Here is a 23,807-nt window from a genome sequence, read left to right on the forward strand (position 1 = left end):
AAGATTTATGACAAGATATAATTCATTGCTAAATTTTGTAAGAAAGATTAAAAGTGATATGGAAATTCAGGAAAGATGAGAGTTTGTAAAGTTGAAAATACCTTCCCAATCTTTGGAAATTCTTGTACTTTTATGCCCCTGTGAGCAAGGTTATTAAATTCCATTTCATCAGATCTTCAAGTTAAATTTATATATTTAATTCCACCTCTAGTCACACAAGCACTCTTTCCTCTCCCTTCTTTGCCTACTCATCCTTGAGTACTCATTTCTTTTGGAAAGACTGTCTTTCCTTTCCCACCATCATGTATACTTTTTCTTTCTTCCTGGTCTCTCAGATGAACTTCAGCATATGGTATCAGCTACAGATGGATGCTTCAACAGCACCCTGTGCATTCTTTGTCCCAAAAAGGTAATCATAGTAAAACGTGATAAATGCCATGCATCTTTCCTACGAGACCATAAGTTCCAAGACTGCAGATAACACATTTACCTTTGATTTTTATTCTTTTCCTAGCATCTATTACAGTTCCTGGCTTAATAAGTATCTTCTGAATAAATGAATGTTCAATAATATGTATCCTGTAAAGAGGATGTGGCATATATATACAATGGAATATTACACAGCCATAAAAAGGAACGAAATTGAGTTATTTGTAGTGAGGTGGATGGACCTAGAGACTGTCATACAGAGTGAAGTAAGTCAGAAAGAGAAAAACGAATACCATATGCTAACACATATATATGGAATCTAAAAAAAAATAAATGGTTCTGAAGAACCGCGGGGTGGGACAGGAATAAAGAGGCGGACATAGAGAATGGACTTGACATGGGGAGGGGAAAGGGTAAGCTGGGACGAAGTGAGAGAGTGGCATGGACTTATATATACTACCACATGTAAAATAGATAGCTAGTGGGAAGCAGCCGCATAGCACAGGGAGATCAGCTCGGTGCTTTGTGACTACCTAGAGGGGTGGGATAGGGAGGGTGGGAGGGAGACACAAGAGGGAGGGGATATGGGGATATATGTATAGCTGATTCACTTTGTTATACAGCAGAAACTAACACAACATTGTAAAGCAATTAAACTCTAATAAAGATGTTAAAAAAAATGTTTCCTGGCCTTTAAAGTAAACAATATTCAGAAGAAAATAGCAGTATAGTTTTCTAACATACCATTTGAAGGGCTGAAAGTTCTTCTGTTAGTCGAGAAATCTGTACATTATATTGTTTTCTTGTGTTTGCAACCTGTAAATTAAGATATCTATGAATTATTTAGGTCTACAGTAAAAATAATTAACATCCAATAAAAACATTTAGAATAATAATTTTGATAAAATATAACTTTTAGGGCATAAAGGATAAGCACACGATGTATTAGAGAGTCAAGTAATTTATCATAACAGTGGAAGTAAGTGAACAGGATGATGTCTCCTAAAGTGTTTGTCAAATTTTGGTCTTTATAATGGGTTCTCTTTCAATTAAAATTTACCATATTAGAAACGAAAACAGAAAATTTCAAAATATTTACTTATTAATCCCTTTATAAATAATTACTAAAGTCATTACAGGTTAACATAAAAAATACACTTTTGTGAAAATATGTGTATTATCCAAAAATTAAAAAAATTTTAGAAAAGTGTTATTAGTTTACATTTTTGCAAATTTCCTTAATGTCTATGGCTTAATAGAAGATAGCTAGACTCTCATATCTATTTCCATGTTCAAGCTGTTGTGTTGTTGCATACCATCAACTTCTGGAAGACAACCCTGCAAAGTCATGAGAGAATGACTGTGAAAAAAGCAAACTGTTTTACTATAATTATGAAAGTAGGTATGATTTTGCAGACCACCTGAACAATACTTTGAGATCTGCTACCACAGAGCAAGTCAGGAGAAAAACTGAAATATACACTAAAAATGTAATTAATAACTTTTAAGGCACTTTTGTTTTATAAACAGAAGAATATTTTTATAGTACACATATTTCAGTGCCACATTATAAGAAAAGCCCTTACTTTAATTAGCAGTTAAATATCTTCAGAAATAGCAGAATTTATGTGTACAGAGTAATTTCAAGAATTAGTCACATCTCCTCAGGGTGGCTCCTAAGACAATATTTTTTTCTAATATCTACTCATGTTTTTAAAAAATTTATTTATTTATCTTTGGCTGTGTTGGGTCTTTGTTGCTGTGCACGGGCTTTCTCTAGTTGTGGTGAGCGGGGGCTACTCTTCGTTGCAGTGTGCGGTCTTCTCATTGTGGTGGCTTCTCTTGTTGCGGAGCACAGGCTCTAGGCGTGTGGGCTTCAGTAGTTGTAGCTCGTGGGCTCTAGAGCTCAGGCTTAGTAGTTGTGGCACACGGACTTAGTTGCTCCGTGGCATGTGGGATCTTCCCAGACCAAGGTTCGAACCTGTGTCCCCAGCATTGGCAGGCAGATTCTTAACCACCGCCACTGGGGAAGTCCCTACTCATGTTTTTAAAAAGACCATGAAGAATATTGATCCTGATGATATATCATCAGTACACATTTATGACCCAAAGGTTTTTGGAAATTTTATAGCATCTTATAAAATGGATTATTTCTCAAACATGATGTAAACCTTCTGTAGAACATTTACAACACTGCTATATACTTTAGTTAATTAAACTAGAGTTATCTTTTGGAAGGCCTGCCGAGCATATTATATGTGGGTCCATTTCCGTTCCATTTTAGGTTATAATTTAATGTAGCTTTTCCTATGAAAAATTATATTAAAAATCAACCCACCCTATTTACAGGTCAGTGACAATCACAGTTAGCATTTATTGAGATTTAATGTGTTATGAACTGTCCAGAGTGCTTTATGTGTTATTATCTCATTAATTCTCACAACAACATGATGAAGCAGTTATTATCCCCATTATAGATAAGGAATATTCAAGCTGAAACTAAGTCATGAAGGTTCCTAGAATAAAATAATTTTGGTTCTTATAAGCCCAATCATGTCTGTCTGTCTCTCACATAGTTTTTTAAAAGTGTTCTTTTTAGTATCTAGAAATGATGCAGATAACATGAGGGCTTATGATCATAATAGTATATATATTTTGAAATCACTTATGTTAATAATTTCATATAGTCTTTATGAATATGTAGGAAAGCATATTAATGTAAATATTACAATAAAAATGAAAACAGGAATTTCTACTTTTGCTAATCCATCTATCTGACAAAATATCAAATTAAAAATTACAACCAAGGCTTTTTGAAGAAGTGGCTGGCTGATTCTAGGTCTGAGGCAAGGAAAGTACAAGATGAGAAATATCATTTATCCAGGAAAACTAGAGAGACAAATTGAGAATAAAAATGAAGACTGATGGCAATGAATCATGAAATAAAAAAATAAAAATGAATCCATCATAACAAACAAAGGGGGCAGGACTCTAGCCCTAACCAAAAAATAACAACTAATAAATGTATAGAAAGATTGACAGAATTAGAATTTCTAATTACCCAATATATTTATTTATTTTAGACAAGGATTATCAATGGATGACAAAACCACTGGATGAAAGATTCTGGTGGAAGAAGATAGCTGCATGGTCTTCAAGTACCTTCCCCAATTATTCATAAAGTATAAAATGGAAAGATCTGGTCTTAACACCTTAATCATGTGGTCAAGCTTAGCATCATCAATGTACAACTGACATTACAGCTTCCTGATGTGATGAAGTGGGATGTAGGTATACATATCACTCTGCCAGAAATGACCTGAATCTAATCAAAACGAAACAGTCACATGAATCCAAACGTGGAATATTCTGAAGGATTCTACAAAGGATTCTTTGTCATATACAAAGGAAGGCAGGGGACTGGGTTAAATTGAGGGAGACTACAGAGACGTGGTAGTCAAATACAACGATGCATAAACATGGATTGGATCCTGAATTTTAAAGACCAAACAGCTATAAACAATATTTTAGGGAAATTCGAGTGTGAATTGAAGTAATGTTGATTTTTTTTAAGACATGGTAATTGTGGTGTGGTTGTGTAGCAAAATGTCCTTTTTCTGGGGAAACAGATGACAAGATGAAGTGTCATGAGGCCTGCAGTCTATGTCTGAATGTTTGGCACAAGGGAAGAGTGTGTATGTAACACAAAGAGAGATGGAATGGGTGTAGCAAGACACTAAGAGTTTTCTGGGTGAGAGGTAAATAAGTGTTCATTATACAGCTCTTTCCTTTCTATGGGTTTGAAAATTTCTAAAAATAAAAAAAATACAAAATTCACGAGAAACAATTTCTCATAGTGATTGAGAGTAGAGCTCATCGGCAACCCAGTTCTGCTACTTCCTAGAGGTGGAACCCTAAGCAAGTTAGTTAACTACTCTGTTTTTCAGTTTTTTCATCTTTAAAATGGGTTTTTGTGGTTTCTTCCTCCTAAACTCACTTTACACTTTTTAACTTTACCACACCACTTATGAATTAATTCATATCCATACCAGAGGAAAAGGCAAATAAATGTATGTCTTCCCTCTCTCTTTATATGAAAGCAAACTTATATTTCCAAGACAGTTTTAACTTTCATAAGGCTTGCAATTCAAACTAAGAAACAACTCATTGCTTTAACACAAAAAAATAAGATTTAGTCTTGATAATCGAATTGCAAACAACAACACAATTCACAAATCATATAGGTATCTGCATGATGCGATTGAAACAACGCTAGGCTCAGCATAGCAAGGAGAAGGTGTGAGTCTAAGTTCTGGCTTTAATTAGTGTACAATCTTGAGCTAGCCAATAACCTCTCATGGGTTTCAGCTTCATTACAAATAAAATAAGAGGTTAAAGCAGATTTCTCTTGTACTCCAGTCCTAAGATACTGCAAGTAACAGTAGGTTTTCTTCTCTTGCTTCTTGTATGTTCTAAGTTTCTTTTTGACCCTTCTTCTTTACATCATACTTCAGGTGTGTTAATCTTCACTATATTCCTAGCCTAAATCTCTCTCCTTCCCACTTGCCCTACCCCCTACCTCTACCTCACCCCGGCACCAATGTTAGGGGCTACTATCATGAGATGATTTTTATTTGAAATTTAGCACAATTGATACAATCAGCTGACAAATAATTACCTAGGTCCACAAGGCAAAAACTCAGGTAGTATCTACTCTTAAGCTGTGAAATTCTGTAAAATTTTGAATTTTAAATATAATTAAAACCCCCTTACTTCCTTCCTGGTTCTTATGGCAGCATCTTGCACAAGCCGAGAAACTGTTTCTTTCATTTTCTCTATATCTTCTTCTTTTTGCTTCTCCTCAAGCAGAGCCTTCAGAAAATAATAATTTGATGTTATTATAGGTCACATCGTTATTAACAGAGATTATGTAATAAATGGGTAAAAACCTATCCACTAATCACTTTCTTGGAAGCATACCTCTTATGCGAAACTTCTGAGACATCTCCACTTTGAGATGTTGCCTAAGTTATGAATGATATTTATTTTCCTTAACCTCCTCACTGACCTTGTCCTAACTAAAAATTTATTCTTTTCCTTTGATATTTGTTTCAGCCAGTACCATCACTCTTCTAATCTCTACGGCTGGGAATTTAGGATTATTTTAAAATTTTCTCCTTTATTCCCTATGTAAAATAAATAATCAAATCTAAATATTATATTCTTGGAAAAATCTCTTAGATTTCCCTTTCTTTCCATTATTTGGTTTTATTCAAATTATGTCCCTTGTCACCTCATACCTCCATCACTGTAGACACCACCTACTTCCTCTCCATGAAATTTCTAACCAACCAATCATTTTCACCTAAAAAACCAACCAATCATTTTCACCTAAAAAATACTCTTATAAGCCTAGTTCTGTTGTCAGTCACATCCCATTTCTTTGCTTCCCTGTGGAGCAAAACTCCTCTAAAGTCTGCACTTGCTCATTTCCAAACCTTTCTGTTATGTTCACTCTAATCAGGCTTTCACCGTCCATGATCTCTATACTGCTAACCCATGAGAGTCAATTTTGCATAATTATCTTATTGATCTGTCAAACAGCACTTGAGATAATGGATTACTTTCTTTTCTTTGTTTTACTTTCTATACTTGACTTTTAGCACACCCTAGTATTGGTTTTCCTCTTAACTCACTGATTATTCCTTTTGAGTCTGCAATGCCATTTCTTCCTCTTCTCCTGAACCTCTCTATTATTGAACTACCCAAGTCTTAGTCCTTGGTCCTTTTCTCTATCCACATCCACCCCTTGGTGGTCTAATCCAATCTCGCAGTTTTAAATACCATTTATATGCTGAAAAGTCCCAAGTTTACATGTCTAGTTCAAATATCTTCCTGAGCGTGGAACTCCTCCAATTTTAGGTTTGAATGAATCTTTTTTTCTTTTTTTTAATAAATATCATTATAGAGTAAGCAGCTCCGTGTTCTGATCCCACTATCTTGCAAAGATACCATACACATTCTTATCTCTGTTTTTGCTGTTTAATAAATTTCCTCCTACTTAAATAGGTAAGCTAGGGAGAAGTAATAGCTGTTTTGATATAACAATCTTGTCATGGAGAATGGGACAACGGGGAAAAGGGAAGTTTCATAAGAAACTATGGTAAGGTTGTGCTTCCTACCTGTTTTGTATGATTGGTTAAGAGAACTTCTTGGAACAAGCAACTGAAGGTGGGAAGCCTCTGGCAATTAAGCAGTAAGTCAAGAGGGAACTTAATACTGTAGCCATAAACAGGCAATTTACAGTTCAAGTCCAATTTGTGGACTTGAGACTTGGATGAGAAGACTTAAGGGACAGGAATGAGTATTATTACTACTACCTTCTCTGTCCATTGTGCTCCACACAAAATATTCATCTTTATGACCTGATGTTAAGAATGCTCACAGGCTTTGGAGGAGAGAGAGAAACAATTCTGCCCTGTTCTTAATTTTTCTACTTAACTTAGGCGTTTAGACGAATTCCCAAGCATATTATGTATTTTGTGCCTTTCATCCATTCTACAAGATCACAGAAGGGAATAGTATCTGAAAGGTATAAAAAGCACCTTAGCACTCCCCAGAGCTTAGAGTTGGATAATTGTTTCTTTTTTATTTCTGAGTAGCTTCTTACCATGCAACTTATAGCTTGTTTTATTTTTAATAGTTCTCTTGGAAAACCATCTATCATGTAAAAAAGAAAACATAAACAAAACAAAGTATTTCCTTTGTAATCCCCATATGTCCCAGTGGAGTACTATGTATACACTATGAATTCAGTAAATATTGATTAAATGAAATAATAATTTAATGATTGCTTCGTAAGGGAGCCAGCAACATTAAAAACATCACTAATCATTACAGAAATGCAAATCAAAACTACAATGAGGTGTCACCTCACACCGGTCAGAATGGCCATCATCAAAAAATCTACAAACAATAAATGCTGGAGGCGGTGTGGAGAAAAGGGAACCCTCTTGCACTGCTGGTGGGAATGTGAATTGGTACAGCCACTATGGAAAACAGTATGGAGGTTCCTTAAAAAACTGCAAATAGAACTACCATACAACCCAGCAATCCCCCTACTGGGCATATACCCTGAGAAAACCATAATTCAAAAAGAGTCATGTACCAAAATGTTCATTGCAGCTCTATTTACAATAGCCAGGAGATGGAAACAACCTAAGTGTCCATCATTGGATGAATGGATAAAGAAGATGTGGCACATATATACAATGGAATATTACTCAGCCATAAAAAGAAACGAAATTGAGCTATTTGTAATGAGGTGGATTGACCTAGAGTCTGTCATACAGAGTGATGTAAGTCAGAGAGAGAAAGACAAATACTGTACACTAACACATATATATGGAATTTAAGAAAAAAAAATGTCATGAAGAACCTAGGGGTAAGACAGGAATAAAGACACAGACCTACTAGAGAATGGACTTGAGGATATGGGGAGGGGGAATGGTAAGCTGTGACAAAGTGAGAGAGTGGCATGGACATATATACACTACCGAACATAAAACAGATAGCTAGTGGGAAGCAGCCGCAGAGCACAGGGAGATCAGCTCGGTCCTTTGTGACCACCTAGAGGGGTGGGATAGGAAGGGTGGGAGACGCAAGAGGGAAGAGATATGGGAACATATGTGTATGTATAACTGATTCACTTTGTTATAAAGCAGAAACTAACACACCATTGTAAAGCAATTATACTCCAATAAAGATGTAAAAAAACCCCACAAAACTATTTTGTGACTTCTATAAACTAAATACCATTAAATGAAAGTGGTAAAAGATGTGACATGTGGTAGCATAGTAATCACAATTATTAGAGGGTTAAAAAAAAAGGAGCAGTGACATGAAGGCTCCTGTTAATAAATCTTTATAGTTAATTTAATTCCTGTCAATTAAGCTTCTGCTCTATTAGAGTAATTGTGTAAGTAATGAAGGCGAAATAAAGATTAATAAGATTCATCTGATTCAAGTGACTAAAATATAGAGTATACATACTGCGGTAAGTACTTTAACAGATTTTTTTTTAAAAAGTATAAGACTACAGGGGATGAAGATTAGTTACACAAGGATTGGCGACATAAAAAACATCTAATGAAAGTTTTAGGAGAGGGTTGACATTTTATCATATTTTATGATGTTAAGTCTTAACATCAAGAATGTATCAATAGCATGCCTATTAATGGTGAGCAATTTCATTTTTATGCATTAATTCTGTAGTTACTGAGTCCCTTACTATCAGGTCATAAGGGGGAATGTTCAGTATTTCATTATTTTATTTACTATCTACTTATTATTATTTATAAACATGGTTACTAGTTTTCTTACCTGATTTTTTTGAAGGTTAGCTTCTTCTAGGAGTTGCATGCTATTTCTGGCTCTTACAATAGCTTCGTATTTCTCATTTTCTAATTCATAGCACTTTGCTTGTAAGTCTCTGGTCTGTTTTTCCAAATGTATTTTTTCTGCTCTTAATTGGGTAGCTTCTTGGATTGTCACACATAACCTAAAAATTAATAGTAATGTTGAGAAAGTTAAATATTTTTAAAAAGGAGGGAGATAAGGAGATTTACAGAGTATCTATTACAGGACAGGCATTATTCCAGTTACTTTCATATGTATCTTCTCATTTGATTCACAGAAAAGTTCTGTAAAGTAGGTTTCATTATTTCCATTTAAAAGAATAACAAACAGACCCAGAGAGCTTAAACATTTAATTAAGGTCATATGAATAATGAGCAGTGGGACTTAGACTGAGCCTAGATATTATGACTCTGATTATGTTACATTTTCTACACTTTCCTACCTATGTTAACTCATACTGTCTTATACAGTTACATGACAGTGTTATAAAGCAAATCCTTAAAGAATAAGTTGTTCTTTCTATTTATATGGTCTTTTTGTCTTTTAGGTTTTTACTTGGCTCCCCTTTACTACTCTCTACCCAGGTAACCCTTGTTAACTTACTAATGTATATCTTTGAATATTTTTCTCCATGTTCACAAAATCATATGATTCTTATACACACACACATATACACATAAATATACATACACAGTATATACACATCAATCCACAGGTTTTTAAACACAATTTTTCGTGTTATAAAAATTAAGATCATAGTACATACCCTTTTCTGCACTTGCTTTTTTTATTCAATAACACCTTGTAAAAATCCCTTCAAGCAATACATCCAGAAACCCTTTCCTTTCCTAGTCTGACGGATGCAACTTCTCCTCACTGTTAATTTGTATTCACTGTTAATTTGTATCTCCCTAATTACTGGAGAGTTTAGGCATATTTTAGAAGTTTGCTAGCTATGTGAATTGTCTTTCAATTTCCTCCTCATATCCTTTGCCTACTTTTTCCTGATGGCTTATTAACTTTGCTTGTTCCTTTATAAGAACTTTTTGAATATTAAGATATTTAACCCTCAGTCTGTTCTGTACACTGCAAATATTTTTTCCCAAATCTACTTTTTTGTTGTGGCCTATTGACTCTATTTAGGAAATCTTTATTACACTAAAAATGCTCACTTGAATACAGCTAAATTTGACTATTTTTTTCAACATCTGGGATTTCAGTTTTTATAAAGATGATCTCGTTTATCCATAGATGGTTAATGTAAGCTCCTAGATTTCCTCAAAAAAATGTTATGACTTTAATATTTTTACCTGTAAATCTTTAATCAATCTGGAATTTACTTCTGAATGTGCTATAAGACAGCAGTCCAATTTAACTTTCTTCCAGATTGATAGCCAGTTGTATGAGTACCATTAGTAACTGATGAATTGAAATAACCCCTTATATCTAAAATGTGCAAATGTCATGATTTACTTATCAACTGTCACGATTCACTGATCTATTTGTCTAGTCTAGGCCCAAGTCATATTAACTTGATTATAGTGGCTTTATAATATGTTCTGATATGTTCTGGTAAGACAGTTCCTCCCTTGCATTACATATGTTTCTTTGTTTTTTTCCAGGCATTTCTTTTCTAAGTGGTGGCATGAGAAGCCATAATGAACGTAACTGTATTTTCATTGTCACCCTTGCATTTCCCAGCTTTTGCATCACACATTTAGCTCTCCTATTATTTGCCATATTTAGGTTTATTAATGTTGTACCTCTTTCAAAATGGTGATTTATTTTTTCATTACATAAGGTCCCTCTTTACTCTATTTACTGTTTTTCCCATTAAACCCTACCTTATGTAATATTAATATTGTCATTCCTGCTTTCCTTTTGTTTACAGTTAACATTCTCCACTAACACCTTTATTTTAAATTGAAAACAAATCTTCATCTTTCCCTTCTTGATACCTTTGTTCTAGTTCATTTACTCTTTAAGGTATTTTCTAAAATAACACATTACTAGGCTTTAATCAAAATCTACAGGTCTCAAAAACAAACAACCCAATCCAAAAATGGGCAGAAGGCCTAAATAGACATTTCTCCAAAGAAGATATACAGAATGCCAACAAACACATGAAAGAATGCTCAACATCATTAATCATTAGAGAAATGCAAATCAAAACTACAATGAGATATCATCTCACACCAGTCAGAATGGCCATCATCAAAAAATCTAGAAACAATAAATGCTGGAGAGGGTGTGGAGAAAAGGGAACACTGATGCAAGAGGGAAGACATATGGGAACATATGTATATGTATAACTGATTCACTTTGTTATAAAGCAGAAACTAACACACCATTGTAAAGCAATTATACCCCAATAAAGATGTTTAAAAAAAAAAAATCTACAGGTCTCTGCTTTCTAACGGAATACAGTCCTCTCATACTGTAATGATTTACGTCATGACATGCTTCACTCCAGCTTACTTTGGTTAAAGCACTGTGGTAGAAGATGAAGCAATCTCTACCTCTCCCACAGAGGTACAGGACATCTGGCACTTTACTATCACAGTTCACCCATTCACTTCACCATAGCCTCTTGGGGGCCAGGCAGAGGAGGTGGACTCATGAAGGGTTTATGCCATCTTCATCTCCCAAGAGTCCATGTGTCTCGACAGGGCAAGCTTTGTTTAGGACTCTGTGAATTCCAATCTTCAGTCAAGGCACTCTGACACTCACCTCCAGGCTTCACACCCACACATGTCAGAAAAAGCCTTGAAACTAAAGGATTTACATGTATTTAACAGTCCATCAGCCACAGCAACCATGTGGCTCTGAAAAGTCACACTGGTGTTAGGGGTGGAGTTATAGGAAAGTAGATTCAGATCATCGCTTCATAATTTAAAGGTTTCCATAATTTTATAACATAAAAGACGTACTACGCCTGTTATTATTCTCATAAAGCACTTCTATATCCTCTATAGCCAAATCTTATATGAATCCTTTCTTTCAACTTACTTAAATTGGGCCAAATTCCGGCTCTATAATAATAGTAACAACAATGATAATAGCAAACACCTGTAAGAACATTCTTTGTGCTAGGTACTTTACATATGTTAAAGAAAACATAATCTTCAACATCTTCAATGATGCTATGAAATAAGTTATAGCATTAGCCTATGAGGTAGGATATGAGATTATATCCATATAAATTATGAGGTAGGTTAAATCATTATATTTATTTTATAGAGAAACGGAAGAACAAAAAGGGTAAGCAATGTGTTCAAGGTTATTGATCTAGTTACTGGTGAAGCTGGAGTCTGAACTCAGTCAGTTTGGGTCCAGAGTCAGTGTTCTTAACAAATATGCTATACTGCCAAACAGAAACTTCCACCTAAGGACGTCCACTCTCACCACTATTATTCAATGCAGTCTTGGAACTCCTAGCCACGGCAATCAGAGAAGGAAAAGAAATAAAAGGAATCCAAATTGGAAAAGAGGAATTAAAAATGTCACTGTTTGCAGATGACATGATACTATAGATAGAAAATCCTAAAGGTGCCACCAGAAAACTACTAGAGCTAATAGATGAATTTGGTAAAGTTGCAGGATACAAAATTAATGCACAGAAAACTCTTGCATTCCTATACACGAATGAAGAAAAATCTGAAAGAGAAATTAAGGAAACACTCCCATTTACCATTGCAACAACAACAACAAAAAATACCTAGGAATAAACCTATCTAAGGAGGTAAAGGACATGTACTCAGAAAACTATAGGATACTGATGAAAGAAAGCAAAGATGACACAAACAGATGGAGAGATATACCATGTTCTTAGATTGGAAGAATCAACAGTGTGAAAATGACTATACCACCCAAAGCAATCTACAGATTCAATGCAATCCCTATCAAATTACCAACAGCATTTTTCACCGAACTAGAACAAAAGATTTTACAACTTGTATGGAAACACAAAAGACCCCAAATAGCCAAAGCAATCTTGAGAAAGAAGAACGGAGCTGGAGGAATCAGGCTCCCTGACTTCAGGCTATACTGAAGCCAGAAGCTACACAAAGCTATACAAAGCCAAAGTAATCAAAACAGTATGGTACTGGCACAAAAACAGAAATATAGATCAATGGAACAGGATAGAAAGCCCAGAGATAAACCCACGCACCTATGGTCTCCTAATCTATGACAAAGGAGGCAAGAATGTACAATGGAGAAAAGACAGTCTCTTCAATAAGTGGTGCTGGGAAACTGGACAGTTACATGTAAAAGAATAAAACTAGAACACTCCCTAACACCACACACAAAAATAAACTCAAAATGAAATAAAGACCTAAATGTAAGACCAGACACTATAAAACACTCACAGGAAAACAGGGAAGAACATTCTTTGACAAATCACAGCAAGATCTTTTTTCACCTACCTCCTAGAGTAATGAAAATAAAAACAAAAATAAACAAATGGGACCTAATGAAACTTAAAAGCTTTTGCACAGCAAAGAAAACCATAAACGAGATGAAAAGACAACCCTCAGAATGGGAGACAATATTTGCAAATGAAGCAGCTGACAAGGGATTAATCTCCAAAGCATACAAACAACTCATGCAGCTCAATATCAAAAAAACAAACAACCCAATCAAAAAATGGGCAGAAGACCTAAATAGACATTTCTCCAAAGAAGACGTACAGGTAGCCAAGAAGCACATGAAAAAATGCTCAACATCACTAATTATTAGAGAAATGCAGATCAAAACTACAATGAGGTATCACCTCACACCGGTCAGAATGGCCATCATCAAAAAATCTACATACAATACAGGCTGGAGAGGGAGTGGAGAAAAGGGAAGGAACCCTCTTGCACTGTTGGTGGGAATGTAAATTAATACAACCTCTGTGGAAAACAGTATGGAGGTTCCTTAAAAAACCAAAACTAGAACAACCATATGACCCAGCAATCCCACTACTGGGCATATACCCTGAGAAAACCATAATTCAAAAAGGCACATGCACCCGAATGTTCATTGCAACACTATTTACAAAAGCCAGGTCATGGAAACAACCTAAATGTCCATTGATAGATGAATGGATAAAGAAGATGTGGTACATATATATACAATGGAATATTACTCAGTCATAAAAAGGAACAAAACTGGGTCATTTGGAGAGATGTGGATGGACCTAGAGTCTGTCATACAGAGTGAATTAAGTCAGAAAGAGAAAACACAAATATCGTATATTAACTCATACATGTGGAATCTAGAAAATGGTACAGATGAACCTATTTGCAGGGCAGGAATAGAGACGCAGATGTAGAGAATGGACGTGTGGACATGGTGGGGGGAAGAGGGGGATGGATGAACTGGGAGATTGGGATTGACATATAAACACTACTATGTGTAAAACAGATAACTAGTGGGAACCTGCTGTATGGTGCAGGGAGCTCTGTGGTGACCTAGATGGGTGGGATTGGGGGTGGGGTGGGAGGGAGGTCCAAGAGAGGGAATATACGCATACATATAGCTGATTCATACAGCAGAAACTAAAACAACATTGTAAAGTGACTATACCCCAATGAGGAAAAAAAAAAAGAAACTTCCACCTAAATTACGATTCAGATCTATGTATCTATCTATAACTATATAGCAAGGCGCTGTCATTTCAAGTTAAGTTGGTGGTGAGAAAACATAACAAAACCCAGAGTAAACAGATAACTAGTGGGAACCTGCTGTATGGTGCAGGGAGCTCTGTGGTGACCTAGATGGGTGGGATTGGGGGTGGGGTGGGAGGGAGGTCCAAGAGAGGGAATATACGCATACATATAGCTGATTCATACAGCAGAAACTAAAACAACATTGTAAAGTGACTATACCCCAATGAGGAAAAAAAAAAAGAAACTTCCACCTAAATTACGATTCAGATCTATGTATCTATCTATAACTATATAGCAAGGCGCTGTCATTTCAAGTTAAGTTGGTGGTGAGAAAACATAACAAAACCCAGAGTACTGAAGGGAAGTTTGCATATTGAACATTATCACCTGCCAGACTCTTTCTTCAGGTTTTGGAATACACTCAGGCTTGTGTACTTCCATTCCCAGCCCACGTCAAAAGACTGATGGATCGTACTCTGGAGAAATTGGCTCAAGAAAGAGCACCCTCAGATTCTGATATCTGGGGACTGCCCAAGGAAAAAGCCAGCTCACTGCCTAAACATAATACAGTATGTTTGCCAGACTATAAGCCCACCTATACATACCTACCTACCTGTCTATTTTTGGTGTCTTACTTTTTAAAATAATTGAGATATAATTGACATACAACATTACAGTCAACCCCCATACCTGTGGTTTCCACATTACAGGATTCAATCAACCAGAATGAAAATATTAAAAAAAAATTTCCGAAAAGTAAAACTTAAATTTGCTGTGCACCGGCAATTATTTACATAGCATTTATATTGTATTAGTAAGTAATCTAGACATGATTTAAAGTATACAGGAGGAGGGGCTTCCCTGGAGGCACAGTGGTTGAGAGTCTGCCTGCCGATGCAGGGGACATGGGTTCGTGCCCCGGTCTGGGAAGATCCCACATGCCGCGGAGCAGCTGGGCCCATGAGCCATGGCCGCTGAGCCTGCGGGTCCGGAGTCTGTGCTCCCCAACGGGAGAGGCCACAACAGTGAGAAGCCCGTGTACCGCCAAAAAAAAAGTATACAGGAGGATGTGCATAGGTTATATACAAACACTGTATCATTTTATATAAGGGACTTGAACATCCACGGATTTTGGTATCCACAGGGGTCTTGGATCCAAAACCCAGTGGATACTGAGGGACAATTGTGTATTAGTTTCAGGTATAAACATAATAATTCAGTATTTGCATATATTTTGAAATAATCACCACAATAAGTCAAGTTGATATCACCACATATATACAATTACAATTTTTTTTCTTGTGATGAGAACTTTTAAGATCTATTCTCTTAGCAACTTTCAAATATATAATACTGTATTATTAACTACTGTCACCATGCTGTATATTACATCCCCGTGATTCATTTCTTTTATAGCTGGAAGTATGCACCTTTTGACCACCTTCATCTATTTCACCCACTCCTCCCCACTCCCTGCCTCTGGCAACCATCAATCTGTTCTCTGTATCTGCGAATTTGATTTTTAAAAACATGGAATGTTTCATGGATTTGAGTGTGGGTCATGCTAATTTTCTTTGTATATTCCAGTTTTTAGTATATGTGCTGGTGGAGCAGGCACTTTGGTGCCTTATTTTTAAATATCAATGGATAAGAGAAAGGATCATCAAGCCTTTGGAAGGAAGACAGACAGGCACAAAGAAAAAAGGAATGTTAGAGAAATCAGAGACAATGCAGATGGCAGAATAAAACCTTAAAAATGTTTTAATATATTTTACTAAGAGATGATATAACATTTATACTAAGGTACTATAGAAAAAGAAACATTCAGAGGATAAGAAATAGCTCTTCAAAAACTTTATGATAGCTAAAATAAAATATTCAACAAATGGTTAGTTAGAAGAAAATTTAAAGGAACCCCCAAGAAAGGAGAAAATAAATGAAGAAATGGAAAATGGGAGAGAAAAAACAGGAAAATTAGGGAATCAATCCATTAGATCCAATATCCAGCTAATATTATGTTAAAAGAAAAAATGAAAAAACAGAGAAAAAAAATTATTCCACAGAAAATCCCGAAAATATTGCCAGAAGTGAAGAACATGAATTTCTATATTGAAATGTCCCCAGTAAAAATGAGTGAAGATGAATTCTTATTAAATGTGCACATCTGCAATTGTAGAATGTTAACTGTGGAGGTCGTGGGTGGATGATCCCACAAGTCTCTGGGACGGGGTCCACGGGGGTGGGGTAACAGGTCAAACACACAAAGCAGGAATTTTGAATGACAAAGGAATTTTTTTTTCTGTAGCTGGAAGCTAGATAATATGAGGAAAATGTCAACGTTTTAAGGAAAAATGATTTAAAACCTAGGATTTCCAACCTAGGATTCATTACTCACCCAAACTATCACCTTTAAGGTAGAATAAAGATATTTCTAAACAATGTCTTAAAAAAATGTACCTTCCATGTGTACTCAGGAAGCTGAGGGAGAATGGTATCCGTTAAAATGGGAGCGGGGAGGTGGAGACAACAAATCACAACAAGGAAAGAACAATGGTTCGAATTCTTAGTCTTACTGGCATATTCTTACTTTGAAAGAAACACCAAATTAAAAAATATAAAGAGGTAGTTTAAAGCAATTCTATTCATTTCACTCTGATCTTATTCAACAGAGCATATACAAATCAGCAGTCTTTCCCAGAGAACTGGCGTTCCCTGGAGATAATTCCCAGTACCCGTGAATCATCTAAAAAGCAGGGAGGCAGAGGCCTTTTTTTGGAAGATGGGAGAAAATGATTTATGCTTCTTAGGCGTTTGTGGCATTTGAAAGGATCACAAATAATAATTTTATAAATAAATAATAAATATAATTTTAATAACTCAAATAGTAAGTATTTACGGAGGCCAAAGTGTCTTTGAGTTTATGGAACAAAGATGACCATTAAAAACAGCTTTTCCATAGCTGGTAGTTCCATTAAACAGGATATATTCACACTTAAAACACCGGCTGAACATTGCTTATAGACACATATCAACTACACTAATAGTTCTGCTTTCTCTTATATAAAAATACAAGAGTATTTTTAACTTTAAAATATAACTTTTTTTAATAATAGAAACAACATTAATTTAATAGCTCCAAAAGACAGCCAATGTAAAAATTTTCTTCTCAAAGGCAGCTAGCTGAATACTGAACTTTAAAAAATATCCTTAGATTTTCTTACGTATGCAGTAATCTCTTTTTAGGAAGCTTTTAGTTAGGTTATATTATAACTTTATATTAAAAGCAGAAAAAAAGCAACAAAAATCTCAGAGCCTTCAGTACTAAAAAGACAACTTAAAGCATCTATGAACAACTTGATTCCTTATGAAATACTATCAGAATCAAAGGAACTGAAATTTACATATTCAGATTTCACTATTTCAAGTCTCTAGCATTTATTTTCATAGCACATAATGCTACTAAAATAACAAATGAAAAAACTACAACCACAGACTTTTCTCTAAGGTTAACAAAAAAGTTCAAGAAAGCAGTCAAATAATCATTCAACTGTTGAAAAGTTTAGAAAAATGCAAAACAAAACCCAAAAAACCCTAGCACTTAAAAATTAGAACATCTTTCATCAGAATCTCAAGTTAGCAGTTAAAATCAATTAGTTCTGAACCCACTGTGAGCAAAGAAATTAGTTTTATTAGCATTTTGGAGAACAAGAAACAGAAGCTCAAAGACACTAATTTTTTTCTGAACAAACAGTATTAGCCATGGATCTGTGACTAGAACTGAGATCTCAATTTTTGATGTCCTCAGATCAGTAGACTATTTCTGAGTGTAACAGATTCCAATCATACAGAGTAGATTTTTCAGCTATAAACCATAATATGATTTTATGTGCTGTAGACACTGTATCTTTAATAGATTACAAATGACAATTTTCAAGTTCCTTAAGGGAATATCCAACAAGGACTAGAAAACAACAACAAAAAATTCTAGAATGAACATCTGCATTAAGACAGCAATTAAAGACAAAGTTACAGAATATATTTAACAAGTAGCTCAGACCTTCAAAGGTAACTGAAAATTTTTGTTCCATAAGACTCCAGGAAAAACATCTATAACGATTTCTCAAGTATTTCTCAGTAAGAAATGATTTTTCTATATAATTTTTACCCAACTTCGCTATTTTTTTTTCTGCTTTAAGATGAAAAGAACATTTCTGACTTTGGGATTAACTAAACTTGACTATTACTGTTTTTGAGAAAAGGCAAAGACAAAAATGATCTTTCAGTATATGTTCAAAACACATGTTCAATCTTTTGAATATGATTTTTTTAATAAACAATGTCCAGCAAACCAGATTTTAAACCTATGATTATAGTTTGTTTAGCATTTATAAAATATATATTCTAGACGATATCATAAATCATAAACAGACTCTAATGTGGAATAACTTTTGAAGCTTATAGACAAAGCTAGATGTATTTAGCAGTTTACCTTGTTTCTGATTGTTTTATACTAGATTGTAATTGCTGTAAGCGCCTATCTGATGCTTCCTCTCTTCCTTGGGCAGACACCATATCCTCCTCCTAGAAAATAAAGAAACTGGATGCTTACTTTTAGTTTGTAAAAATTCAATACATCATTAAATAGCATAAAGAAAACAGCTCACTCTGTAAAGTTATTATATTGCTAGAATTTCTTATTTAAGTTTAAAGCAATATCACTTTGGAAACAAACCATGCATATTAAAAAAGGGGGAGGAGAACCTCACTATCAATTCTGTATTAGTAAAACAATAATCAAAACAGCCACTGCATATGGATTTCTATCAATATTCCAACTATTTCTATAGCGCAAGTCTAAAAAAATGCAGGGATTTGTTGCAGATAATCTGCCCTCAGAATATGTTCTCTTAGCTAGGTTATGCTGCATTCCGTTATACTCATAGGATATTTCTACTTTAAATAGTGACGCTTTAAAATAAATTAATAGGTTTTATTTGTATCATCTCAAAAAAACCTTGCTACAGTGGATTTATTACCATGAAACATCCTAGGTTTTAGTGCCTTTGTTGTCATATAGTATATGTGCATACTTTATAAATCCAGTCAAGTCTTTTAAGGTATTGACAAGAGAAAAGAAAACATAAATTATGTACATGTATTATTTCATATTTACAACTCCTGTTGCTCTTAATTTCTTCCTATATCTGAGTTGTCACCTGGTGTCATTTCCTTTCAGTCTAAAGAATTTCCTTCAACAGTTTTTGAAGGACAGCTCTACTAAGCGACAAAATTTCCCAGTTTTTCTTTACCTGAAAATGCCTTTATTTTGCCCTCATTTTTGAAGTACAGTTCCACTGGACATACAATTATTTATTTATTTATCTATCTATGTATCTATCTATCTTTGGCTGCGTTGGATCTTTGTTGCTGCACGCAGGCTTTCTCCAGTTGCAGTGAGCAGGGGCTACTCTTTGTTGCAGTGCATGGGCTTCTCATTGTGGTGGCTTCTCTTGTTGTGGAGCACAGGCTCTAGGCACGTGGGCTTCAGCAGTTGCAGAGCATGGGCTCAGTGGTTGTGGCTCTCAGGCCCTGGAGCACGCAGGCTTCAGCAGTGGTGGCGTGTGGGCTCAGTAGTTGTGGTGCGCGGGCTCCAGGGCGTGGGCTCAGTAGTTGTGGCTCGGGCTCTAGAGCACAGGCTCAGTAGTTGTGGCACACGGGCTGAGCTGCTCTGCAGCATGTGGGATCTTCCTGGACCAAAGATTGAACCCGTGTCCGCTCCACTGGCAGGCGGGTTCTTGACCACTGTGCCACCAGGGAAGTCCCTGGACACAGAATTCTTAATGAGCATTTTTTTCTGTCAGCACTTCAAATATATTGCTTCAGTGTTTTCTGCTTCCACAATTTTTTGATGAGAGGTCAGCCTTTATTCTTATCTCTGTTCCCTGTTCATATCATTTTTCTGTTGGTGCTTTCAAGTTTTCTCTTTATAATTGGCTGTCAGTGTTGTCATGATGTGTTTAAAGTGATTTTCTTTGTGTTTATTGTACTAAGGGTTCACTGAGTTTCTTGGATTTGCTAACGTTTTCCACCAAATTTTGGAAGTTTTCAGTCATTATTTCTTTAAACATCTTTTCCACCCCCTACTCCTGCAATTCCAATTACACTTCGATCAGCTTGCTTCATATTGTCCCACAGATTTCTGAGGTCCTGTTCATTTTTCTTTCATCTTTTAAACTCTATTCTTTGAACAGGAAAATTTCTATTGATCTGTTTTAAAGTTCATTGATTATTTCTTCTGCTCATTCCAATTAATTTTTGAGCCCATCTAATGAAATTTTTATTTGGGTTGCTGTACTTTTAAACTCTAGAATTTCTATTTTTAAAATTATTTTCTAGTTCTCAATTAAACATTCTCTATCCATTCCTTCACTAAAATCTTATTTTACTCTAATTTAAAAATAGATTTTCTTTAATTCCGTGAACATGTTTATAATAGCTTATTTGAAGCCTTTCTTTGCCCGCTAAATCCAACAGCTAAATCCAAACTCAGTGAAAATGAGTTTCTATCAACTTCTTCTTCCTCCCCCTCCCCCACCAATCATACTTTAGTGTCTAGTAAGTTTTGATTGAAAACTGGAAATAAAGATAACGAATCACAGTTTCTCTGGATTCTGTTTTGTTTTTTCGAAGATTATTAGCTTTTTTTGTTCAGTTAGGCAATTATCTTACCTAGACTCAAACTCTGAAGTGTGTCCCCTACAGTGTACAGCAGCTGGCATCTGTGATGAGTTCTTATTTCTTTCCACTGTTGCTCTTCTAACTAGGCTCCCAGGGAACTCACTGTGCCTGCATAATTTGAGGATCCGTCAAGATTTGGGCAGAGGTAGGGCTCATCCTCTTTGTGGCTTTGTTGCTCTTACAGATTCCCCTGTAATTTCCAGCTTTAATAATTAGACCCATCTAAATCTAAAGCCTGACCTTTCCTTGACACCCTCTTGAAACTTCCCCATTACATGTAAAAAGAACCAGTCTTTTATGCCAATAACACAAAATGTAGTATTAAACAAAACGTAGTATTAAATACTCCTTTTCCATCTACATATAACCAACTAACTAAACTTGATCTTACATTAACATGCATTTCAGTAATGATGTGTTTAGGGATGATTATGATATTGTGATGTTTATTGACTTAGGGTACAGTGAATAGAAATAAAGTTATTTCCAATGTTACAATTTAGCTTTCTAATTTCATATTTTGAGGACAATAAAATGATTAATTAATTTTCCAGCAATCCTCTTTAACACCTAATCCAAAACAGATCAACAATAAAATACATAGAAAACAAAGCTACAGACATCTGCATCCAGTTGTCTTAGAAAAAGGAAGATACCTTCTTTTGCATCTGTCCTTGAAGATCTTCCGTCACTTTAGTTAACTCTTCCACTTTTGCTGCTGCAACTCTCAGATCTAACTTGGCTTGCCTAAAGTACAAAGTAAATCAACAAACACTGTTTTCATAGACCATACAAATTTTTTAAATTAGAAATCTAAATTTAGTAAAATCAGTACTAACCACGATACACCTAAAAATGAATGTAAGGGATAAATACTGAAAGATCCCTTTATGTCGAAGAAGAAAAAATATAGCTGCAGGGATGAGTACAAAGTGGGAATCATTAATACTTTATTTGGATAAATTATGCTTTATACTCAAATAATTCAATAGATTTCATGAAGAACTTTATCATCTTGATAAATTACCTAACAAGAATGTCAGTGCATTAAGTAGAATATAGTTATGTCTATAATTTCCTGAACAGAGTTAGTGAAATATCGCTGATTGGCCTTTCTATGAAAATGAACCTAAGTTTCAACACCTTGATCATTCCTTAAACACCAGAAGTATGTATTATATAATCACTTAACATAATGAACTGAAACATTTGTCACAAGATGGTCTAATATTTACTTTCTTCTGAGACTGAAGCTGCAAAGGACAAAAAGGACAAGTTTTTGAATGTTCTAATACTATCAAATAAGTTTCAATATCTTATTGACTCCCCATAGAAAGAGATTTTAGAATAAAAAAATAAGACTTTCTGAAACAGAAAAAAAGAGTTTTAATATTATACCAATTAAATACTACGTGTAAATACAGAACATGTGGATTACGGGAAAAAAAACATACAGTTTTAGGAAGGAAGGTACTTTTAGTGTAGGAACTACCCATACTTGTTTCCTAATTATATTTTATGTATGTATTATAAATATAAATCATATTAGTGCTGTTGAACCTAAAGAAATTATTTGATGCAAAACTCACAGCAAATGATACTTCATTACTTTTGACTCTAACAATATTTATAATTCCATAATTGGTTAGCATAAAAACAACAGGAAATAAAAATCTAATAGCTAAAATGTATCAGGTAGTTATTAGGTTCCAGGAACTGTCCTAAATGCTTTGTAGACATCGTTTCACTTAACATAATACCTGTAAGTAAGTACTATTATTATATCAAACTGAAGTCAAGAGTGTGAGGGTGACAGGTTTGCCAACTTGCCCAAGGATTCACAAACAAGAATGAAATTGGTATTTAAACCAAATCCTCTATGATATACTGTCTACCAGAAAAAGTGATACCAATAATATTTCATAAGATTAAGCACTTAAGAATATGCTTTGCTTTAAATGAATCCAATTTATAAAAATCTGAGTTTATTAGACATTAATTTTTTCTACTTGCAAAATGATTCACCAAATGACAAAACAAAAACAACTTCAAAACCACCTTACACGAATGCATGTAAAATCTAAGCTTAGAGACAATTTCAGGAGTGCATCTACTACATGAATCAATCAACAAATCTACCAGTTATAAAATTCCATGTATTCTAAAAAGAAAAACTTAAGGAGTAAGATTTTATATAGTAATGACAAAACTGAGCAACTTCTGAATAAGCATAGCACCCACTCTGACTTGGCTTTCTTGCCTTGAGAAAGAGGATAATAATGCTTATTCTACTTATGTCATGGGGTTGCTGAAAACCTCAAAATAGATAATGTACATTAAAGAGCACTGTTAGGTGTAAACAAGTGTAGGATCAGAGCATGATTAAAGAAAAAAATTGTTAGAGCCACAGTGGGAATGAGGTGCAATATGGGAGAATCCTAGGGTCAGGAACCCAGTTCTGTCACTAACCAGTGATATAGCTTAATGCAATTCACTTGACCACAAGACTGTCTCAGTGGTCTCATCTCAAACAACAGGGAAGTGGAGAAGATAATCTGCCCAAACAAA

The 23,807-nt window shown here is 35.0% G+C and overlaps 1 protein-coding gene across 1 annotated transcript in view; it reads right to left on the bottom strand.

Annotated features, from left to right (window-relative positions):
- The window catches only part of SCLT1 (sodium channel and clathrin linker 1), a 254,147-nt gene that overhangs the window by 109,668 nt on the left and 120,672 nt on the right, over positions 1-23,807 (bottom strand). The window contains exons 10-14 of the mRNA XM_024745118.1: positions 21,896-21,986; positions 18,991-19,082; positions 8,812-8,989; positions 5,203-5,301; positions 1,174-1,245 (exon numbers count right to left, since the gene is read on the bottom strand). Coding sequence (XP_024600886.1) covers positions 1,174-1,245; positions 5,203-5,301; positions 8,812-8,989; positions 18,991-19,082; positions 21,896-21,986 — 532 coding nt within the window. The remainder of the gene's footprint in view (positions 1-1,173; positions 1,246-5,202; positions 5,302-8,811; positions 8,990-18,990; positions 19,083-21,895; positions 21,987-23,807) is intronic.

This window comes from Neophocaena asiaeorientalis, unplaced genomic scaffold (assembly GCF_003031525.2).
Source record: "Neophocaena asiaeorientalis asiaeorientalis breed wild unplaced genomic scaffold, Neophocaena_asiaeorientalis_V1.1 scaffold65, whole genome shotgun sequence".
In the NCBI taxonomy this organism is placed as follows: Eukaryota; Metazoa; Chordata; class Mammalia; order Artiodactyla; family Phocoenidae; genus Neophocaena; species Neophocaena asiaeorientalis.